At 41.0% G+C, this 9,925-nt stretch overlaps 1 protein-coding gene across 1 annotated transcript; it reads right to left on the bottom strand.

Annotated features, from left to right (window-relative positions):
* Nucleotides 1-5,501: 5,501 nt before the first annotated feature.
* Nucleotides 5,502-6,452, bottom strand: LOC142140028 (olfactory receptor 52P1-like). Its single transcript, XM_075197889.1, has one exon. The coding sequence runs from the start codon at nt 6,450-6,452 to the stop codon at nt 5,502-5,504; it is 951 nt and encodes a 316-aa protein (XP_075053990.1).
* Nucleotides 6,453-9,925: the final 3,473 nt, after the last annotated feature.

Raw genomic sequence — 9,925 nt, 5'->3', positions numbered from 1 at the left:
AAAAACAAATAAATGTCCCAAGAGTCTAATAATCAACATCCTGGCCCTGACTGATATCCACTAAAAATGCAGCCTAGAGCTGACTTAATCTATTCAGAAATGGAGTTACCTGTCTACGATGTGGTAGAAAGACTTCCTACCACCACCAGCTAGCTAATATATGATACCAAACTACCAATATGGAAATAACTTACAGAGCAAGTCAAAGCGGTGCTATCTGACCCAACTAATGGAAGAGAATATGCCACCAGAGAGGCTAATTTTCCCACCAGCAGGATTAATAGTCCTGGAGACCATTGAGCAAGAGGCAACTTCATGGCTGTGTCCTTAGGCAAAATTGCCAGTGAGCCCAATCCGCTGGCTGAGAAGCAACCCAAGTCATGAATGGTCTCAGGATGTTGACATAACACAGGACTGATGGTAACGCTCACCTTTCCTTCTCTGGACAAGCGTTTTTACAGATGCCCGAAACAATCTAAATGGGGATTCATCAGAGAAAATTACTTTACCCCAGTCATCAGCAGTCCAATCCCTGTACCTTTTGCAGAATATCAGTCTGTCCCTAATGTTTTTCCTGGAGAGAAGTGGCTTCATTGCTGGCCTTCTTGACACCAAGCCATCCTCCAAAAGTCTTCACATCACTGTGCGTGCAGATGCACTCACACCTGCCTGCTGCCATTCCTGAGCAACCTCTGCACTGGTGGGGCTGGAATCACTCACATGTTGCCTAAGAACACAGCCATGAATAAAGAATGCTACCAAAACATCCTCTAAGAGCAGCTTCTCCCAACCATCCAAGAACAGTTTGGTGACGAACAATGCCTTTTCCAGCATGGTGGAGCACCTGCCATAATGCAGAAGTGATAACTAAGTGGCTCGGGGATCAAAACATCAAAATTTTGTGTCCATGGCCAGAAAACTCCCCAGACCTTAATCCCATTGAGAATTTGTGGTTAATCCTCAAGAGGCTGGTGGACAAACAAAAACTCACCAATTCTGACAAACTCCAAGCATTGATTAGGCAATAATGGGTGGCCATCAGTCAGTATGTGGCCCAGAAGATGATTGACAGGCTTCCAGGGTAAATTGCAGAGGTCTTCAAAAAGAAGAGACAACACTGCAAATATTGACTCTTTGCATAAATTTAATGTAATTCTCAATAAAAACCTTTGACACTTACCAAATTCTTGTAATTTTACATCCGTATACCATAGCAACATCTGACAAAAAGGTCTAAAAACATTGCAGCAAACCTTGTGAAAACCAATACTTATGTAATTTTCAAAACTTTTGGCCATGACTGTATATTAAAATGGATTGGCCCCAGCACGGAACTTTGAGGTACAGCACTTAAAACTTTTGACCAATTAGAAAATGTTCCACTTATCACAACTCTCTGTTCTCTATACCCCAACCACTTTTTGATCCAGTTTTTGACCAGTATTTGGATGTAAATACCCTCAAATTAAAGCTGAAAGTCTGTAGTTAAATCACATCTTGCTAGTTTCATTTCAAGTCGATTGTGGTAGTGTATAGAGCCCAAAATATGAGAATTGTGTCGATGTCCCAATATTTATGGACTTGACTGTATGTATGTATGTTCTGGCAGGTAGTGGTGGGGTGCAGTATATATGTATGTTCTGCCATGCAGTGGTGGGGTGCAGCAAGTATGTATGTATGTATGTATGTATGTATGTATGTATGTTCTGGCAGGCAGTGATGGGGTGCAGTATGTATGTATGTTCTGGCAGGCAGTGGTGGCATGCAGTATATATGTATGCATTTCCTGGCAGACAGTGGTGGGGTGCAACATGTATGTGAATATGTTCTGGCAGACAGTGGTGGGGTGGAGAATGCATGTATTGGCAGTTAGTGCTGCTTTGCAGTATTTATGTTTTTAAGTTATGCCAAGGAGTGGTGCAGTGCAGCATGTATGTATGTCCTGACAGACAGTGTTAGGGTGCAGTATGTATGTATGTATGTATGTATGTATGTATGTATATTCTGTCAGGTAGTGGTGTGGGTGCCGAATGTATGTCCTGGCAGGCAGTGGTAGGGTGCAGTTTTTATGTATATTCTGGCAGGCAGTGGTGGGGTGCAGTATGTATGTATGTATGTATGTATGTATGTATGTATGTATGTTCTGACAGGCAGTGGTGGGGTGCAGTATATATGTATGTTCTGGCAGGCAGTAGTTGGTTGCAGTATGTATGTATGTATGTATGTATGTATGTTCTGGAAGGCAGTGGGGTGGTGCATAAATGTATGTATGTTCTGGCAGGCAGTAGTGGGGTGCAGCATGTATGTATGTTCTGGCAGGCAGTGGTGGGATGCAGTATGTATGTATGTATGTATGTATGTCCGCAAGGGCAGTTGAACAGAGGCACACACAGGATTGGGGGATAGAGGCACACACAGGCAGGGTGGCAGGGGCACACATGGGCAGGGTGGCAGGGGGACAGAGGCACACATTGGCAGGGTGAGAGGAGGAAACATGGCAAGGGGACAGGGGGACAGAGGCACACACGGGCAAGGGGACAGAGGCACACATGGGCAAGGGGACACATGAAAAGGGTTTCAGGGGGACTGAGGCAGGAGGAGAGGAGCAAACATGGGCAGGGTGGCACATGAGCAAGGTTACAGAGGCACACATGGGCAGGATGGCAGGGGGAAACATTGCAAGGGGACAGGTGAACACAAGATCTGGGTGGCAAGGTGACACATGGGCAGGGTGGCAAGGTGACACATGGGCATGGTTTCAGGGGGAGACATGGGCAGGTTGGCAGGGGGACACATGGGAAAGGGGACAGAGGCACACATGAGCAAGGGGACAGAGGGACACATGGGCAGGGGAAAAGCATCACACATGGGCAGGAGAACAGGGGCACACATGAGCACACATGGGCAGGGTGACACATGGGCAAGGGAACAGAGGCACATATGGGCAGGATGGCAGGGGGATACATTGCAAGGAGACAGGGTCACACAGGGGTAGAGTGGCAGGGGGACACATGGGCAGGCTGGCAGGGGACACATGGACAGGGTGATATATGGGCAGGATGACAGGGGGACACATGGGCAGGGGTACATAGGCATATATGGGCAAGGAGCTAGAGGCACACACCTAACACCTGGACAGAGGCAGACGTAGCCTTTTATTTTAGGTGGGCAATTTTGCATAGACACTCCCTCCTTCACGCTTATTGGTTGGCTCCAATTCTTTCCTCCTGTGGGTGATGAATAGTAAGACGAAGATATCTGTTTGTTTATTCTTACCTAAAATGCTGTCTGCTTATCTGGAAATAGTTATAGTGACTGTTGACTTATTTTTTATTATTATTATTATTATTATTATTATTATTATTATAGTGATTGTTGACTTATTATTATTGACTTATTGTTCTGTATTCATCCCTTGTGTGGAGCTAGTGCGATCAATGTTAGTCCACTAATGACATCTGTCTGTAACTGCTGTGTTGATTTAATATCTAGTCATACACAGTAATATTTATATTGTCAGATAATACTAATTATCATGGTTTAAAATGCTATCATGGCACTTTATATACACTTTACATGTTAGCATGTCCCAGACAGAGCAAAGAGCACTTTTAAATTTCCCGCGCCCAGCTCAGTGCAGTGAATAAATTAACTGACTTCACTGACAGCTGCCTCTGGCACCGCTCGGAGGGATTAAACTACGAAATGAGAGCTGTGTTCCTGCTAAAAATACTAGTGTGTGTCCCCCACAGCCTCAAAACCCCAGACATCCTCCATGGACCCCGCAAATATGGCTAATTTCTCCTGCTCACAGAAGAAATTTTCTTAGCAAGAGGGACAGCCATATTTGTACATGCAAGTGAAGCCCTCTGAGTACACCCAGCACACACCTCTATCTGACATGCGCAACGTTATAAAATTATGTGAAATTACCTATCTTTAAAATGGGACATATTTTACCAAGTTATAAAAAAAACTAAAAATTTCTCAAAGTTATCACCCATCAAAGGCAATCCTCCACCCTTATAGCTTTCTAACAAAACAATCCCCTTGCCTTAAAACCTCCTGTACACTGAGTTACGCTCTCCCAAAAAAAACATGGCATTTTGGAATTTTTTTATTCTTTTTTTCTGAAATTTGTCATGTGGCAACTGTGGACAGTTCTCCATTCACATGCCAAATTTCAGCTTAACAGCTTTAATAATCTTCAAAATGTAGTCCCTCAAACACCATGCCCCCCCTCTCATAGATTTAACGGAATGCTGTTTATTAGACTCAACGTTAATATATATATATATATATATATATATATATATATTTGTTTCAGAAAACAGGATAACAAAATTTGGCACTTCGGATAGGTACGCCTATTGCCTGGTAGGACACACGGACTAAAAGAGGTTCCATGTAACAGAAGAAGATGAAAGACTCTCACAGGTCTTCAGCATTGTTTTGAATCACCAGTCACCAGTCAACCATTGTACCTTACAAAGAGTTTATTGGTGATTCAGAAGCAGTCATGTAACTTGGAAAAAAATCCATGCTGAAGATCTGCGACTGCCTTTCGTCTTTACTTAATAGATATATTAACATATGTTATATGTGAGTGTCATATTTTAATTATAGATAGACTGTATCTATCCATGTAAACTTACAGATGCTGCCTGTTTGCACGTCCTGGAGATGGTGAATGCATTTTCTATGCCGCATCATATTAGGTATTTGTTCATAATTAGGTTGAAAAAAAAACCACATATGTCAATAAAATGAATAATTTATTATCTGTAAATCCCCATATTTAGTTACTATAATCTTATGATGACAACACGATAAAGCATTCTGACCATCTAACAACCTAATGAATCATTACACTGCCATATGTGATTTATTTGTTATTGCTGGGAGCACTGTTTCCTTTATTTGGGTGGTGAACATGATACAGTGCTACAAATGCCATTTCCTCCAATGGCTCATTCCGTAGTTTTGCTGCTAATTGGTTAAAGAAACCACTACCAAGTTACATGTTCCATACAGTTCATATTGACACATTATATATTTGGATCAGTTTGTTGTTCACTGAAAATCAAAAGAAAGACTACAGAACTTTTATTCATGCAAAATAAGGTATTTGCAAACCTCTTCCTTGCAGACCCTTAACCAACATGGCAAGTGCACATTAGACTCCAGGTGAACGCACATACCAGATCACGGTACATGTCAGACTTCAGCTCTCCATGAAAAGAACCTCAACATGTCCAATCTACCTAAAATAAATACATGTATTGTACCAGTAATCATAAATTATGTCATTTATTTGTGTTACCTATTACATTCTCATTCCTACACCCAACAGAGGTAGAAAAAACTTCTTGTAAACTTTGTAGGAGGTAGCGTCAGGTGAACTCTGCCGCCCATGTAATTTTGCAACCCTTTTAGACTGGACCTACGTGGATTTCCTGTAGGTAACCTGAGAACATGCATCGTCCAATCAGGTTACTGCTTTATAATCTCTTGAAACGTTTCTCATTGAGGAACTGCAAAATCCTTTTTCGAATCTCCTTGGTTCTTGCCCCATAAATCATGGGGTTGCACATGGGTGGAATGAGAATATACAGGTTAGCGAGAATAATGTGAATGTGGAGGGGTACATTGTGTCCAAACCTGTGTGTGAGGAAGGAGAAGAGAGCCGGGATGTAAGAGATCAGGATGACACAGATATGGGGGACACAGGTACCAAGAGCCTTGTGACGAGCATCCCTGAAGGAGAGTCTAAAGACCGCTCTAACTATGGCGCAATAAGATATTGTTATACATATAATATCTACGGCTATTACAAGCAGAGCCACCGTAATACCATACATCTGATTTATGGTCGTATCCGTACAAGCGATCTTCACTACAGCCATATGTTCACAGTACGTGTGAGAGATAATGTTGGTTCTGCAGTAGGACAACCTCCTTATCAGAAATGGAGCTGGTGCCATAAAGAAAGAACCTCTGATTATTGATAGAACCGCAATCTTGGCAATAGTAAGATTAGTTAATATAGACGTGTATCTGAGAGGTTGGCAAATGGCAACATACCGGTCAAACGCCATAGCCAGCAAAATCGTAGACTCCATCATGGAGAAGGCATGAATGAAGAAGAGTTGAGCCAGGCATGCATTGAAGTCAATCTCCTTAGAGCTGAACCAGAAGATGGAAAGCATTTTGGGGGTGGTGGTAGTAGCTAACAGTACATCAGTAATAGACAGAGTACACAATAAAAGATACACGGGCTTGTACAATGTTTCTTCTGACAAAATAATAAATGATAGCATGGTGTTCCCAAAGATAATTAGGAGATACATGGAGCACATTGGTATGGAGATCCAGACCTGCACGTTCTCAAGCCCTGGGATTCCAGTCAAGATGAACATCTCTGGCCTCATGGTTTGGTTTAATGAGAACATTGAGCAAATAAACATATACAAAGAGAAAATCATTAAGAAAAGTTAGGATTCGCAAATAATAAATAAATGGGTTGAACAGTACAAAAAGTCCCACAGGGAAAGTGCTGTAACGTAATAACATATAGTAATATCACTTTTTAGATCCATTCTCTAGCTCCAGAAAACCTCAATAAACTACATACAGATTAGGGAATGAACGATGCTTCTACACCACATGGTACAGAAACATGAGACGAACGATGGAAGATGCAGAAAAACTATATAATTTCCGGGAGGCAAAAGGAAAGAATACTGAATCGATGATGGGTCAAAACTTTCCAAATCAGATCCTGAGGTTTCTGCTCAATTGTATTCATTCCGAAGTTCCGCGCCAGCTTTTGTAGTGGTCCCCAAAGAGTTCTAAAAAATATACTAAAAGTGTTTTTTAAGATATATACTGTATATATGGACACATTTTACAAATATTGCATTGGGCTAGATGGTATTCCTAACAAAAACATTAATAGGTTCCTTAATCAATTTAATTGATCAAATATTTTAATAACAAATTTCATCTTTATGGGCAGCACAGTGGCTAAATGGTTAGCACTTCTGCCTCACAGCACTGGGGTCATGAGTTCAATTCCCAACCATGGCCTTATCTGTGTGGAGTTTGTATGTTCTCCCCGTTTTTCCATGGGTTTCCTTCGGGTGCTCCGGTTTCCTCCCACACTACAAAAACATACAAGTAGATTAATTGGCTGCTATCAAATTGACCCTAGTCTCTTTGTCTGTCTGAGTGTGTTTGTTTAGACTGTAAGCCCCAATGGGGCAGGGACTGATGTGACGAGCTCTCTGTACAGCGCTGCGGAATTAGTGGCGCTATATAAATAAATGATGATGATGATCTTTAAAGCTCCACCACCAGCTAGGACACAATTTTCCTAAGGTGACCCCCTACATCCCCAGAACTGTAAATTAATTTTGTTAGCCATGGCTGCAAAGGTTGGGGGTTTGTAGGGAGACGAATCATAGGTGCAATCTCTTGATTGACGGTTCATATCGGCCCTTTCTTTTTTGGCTGGGCTGTTAGAGAAATTGTGAAGCCCAGAAAACACTGCTGCATGGGGCAGCCCCTGGCTAGGTGGAGGGGCACATTAGATAAACTGTTTCCTAAGTGATAGAGCAGCTTTAAAGGAAATCCCCAATTTACCCCATTTCTTTAAATTCATTCTATCGTTTCAAACTGAATTGACACGGGTAATATAATAGTGTAAACATTTATCCAGTGCAGCAAACAGTCTGTATTATTAGAGACAACGTATTGCTATCCCAATGCAAAGCACCAAATAATTAAAAGAAAATGAAGCAACCAACTCACGTTTGTCAAATCCATTTAATTTGCTGAATGTCAGAGCTGCACAGTCATTATGGATGATGCAATGATGATACAGCAGCCAAAAAAGTTTTCACATTCCCATTAGTAATCTTAAAGTTGTGTCTATTACAGCAAAGCACGTAGTAAATGGGCTATTGCGTTTTAGACAGCCTACATGGACATTAAGGGTTAGTTTATATTTGCCCAGACTCCCCTGGTCTCCTTTACAGCTCCTTTATATGGATGAAATGAACCACAGGTGGATGGGGAAGGTGCAAGTAGAAAATCAACTACCAGGGAGAGGAAGGGTGGACAATTAAATACGGGGCAGTGAGAAATTTTTTTACATGGAGGAAGGAGGGTGAGAAATGAATTACATGGGAAGATTTACTTACTCAGTCCTGCTGTACCACACAGCCAGGACTTTGTCCCAACAGCAGGGACCGTTGAGAGGTAGTTGCCCCATTGTGCTGCTCTGCAGTGCAGGACTGAACAAAGCCTGAGCCGCACATAACATTACAAGAGAGAATGAAGCGGGTTGGAAAAGGACTAGCATATGTTACGTGCTACCACACCTCTACCATGGACTGACAATGCCCCGCAACATTCAAACAATTTGATACCCTCCTCTAGAAATACTGCAATTACGCCTGATTGCAGGTATAATGAATGTGAACAAACTGCACAAAGCAATTTAACTTCCTTCCTTCATATATATAAAAAAATAACAGTAAAACAACTTTGTAAACTCAACTGGTTTCCATTCAGGGGGCAAAGTCCCCGGGTGGATAAGAAAGGTAGAATCCCAGGATGGAAAAAGTCATGTGATCCTCCTGACAATGTGTACATAAGGGGCACAAGAGTCATTAAGTAGAGCAAAGCATAAAAAAGGAGTAACTTTGCACCTGGAGGGAGATGTACATTTAGAATGTGGAGACTGATTTATAGTTGGGGTAGGGCACGTCCTAGATCAACATTAAATGCCAATGTAAAAATAAAGCTATCAGGTATTTGTGTGCTACATGAAAAAACAGCCAGTATTTACCTTATATGCAAAATAATAAACTAATATGCACCCCTTGCATTGTAACATGGTTTGTCCCAGGGAACATTTGCTCCTTTTTTGCCTTACTTTCCTTAAGGACTAAGGCCCTCAGTGTCTACACATATTTCACAATAATAAAATTATTTTACCTTAGGTCAAACTTTAATAATAAGCTGTCAATCTTACTATGAAGAAGAACAGATATGTACATGTACCTTTATTTTTCCTTTACTGAACGCTTATAGAAAAGATGAATTGTTCCTTTAGAATACACTGATTCAAGAAATCTAATTGAATGGTTTTAAAAGAGGCTTCGAATAAGTATTTATCCTGATGTTACTGTAGTATACAACAAGCGGCAGACATAATATTGTTGCTGTAATACTGAGGTAACCAAAATGGAAACTTGCTTATTTGTTACACAAACCAAGATAATTATTTAGTTACATTGTCAGCTGTAATAGACATCGATTATCATTTTACTCAGCGTTAGATCGCATATTCCTGGATAAAACAGCAACAAGAATAGTGACTCCTACCAACAGAAGCAGAGACATCTTACCTCTGTCAGGAACGGTTCATGTCATCCCAATTAGCCGGACTGAGCTTCTGTTGTGCGGTATTTATACATGTGTTAGTCCCGGGGGCGGATGGATCTCTGAGCAACCAGAAGCTTTTCCTGCACTGATTTCAATCTCTTGAGGACCAACCAACTTAACATTTTATCATATTGTGGTCAAGGTGTAAAATGAAATATTTACTTCAAACTGGTATTACAAACAAGTAAATATGGAATAATAGAAAAAGTGTAGGGATAACAGCGCTGCTCTAAGAAAATGTAAAGCTGCCAATGTGGGTCTGTCTGGGACGAATTCCAAACTTCCCAATAAGCTATAATACAAAAACCATAGTATTGACCCACGGCGCTATGAATTTACAATCTGCAAAATAGAATAAAATAAAATAAAAATAGATGCAAAAATACACAGAAGTGATGACAATGATATAATGACAACAGTAGGCACTCTGGAAATACCCAGAAGGGTTTAATAGATAAATCCCTAAATGATA

This window comes from Mixophyes fleayi, chromosome 2, assembly GCF_038048845.1.
Source record: "Mixophyes fleayi isolate aMixFle1 chromosome 2, aMixFle1.hap1, whole genome shotgun sequence".
Classification (NCBI taxonomy): Eukaryota; Metazoa; Chordata; class Amphibia; order Anura; family Limnodynastidae; genus Mixophyes; species Mixophyes fleayi.
The sequence above is the reverse complement of the archived record's forward strand: the minus strand, read 5'-3'. Positions and strand labels throughout refer to the sequence as shown.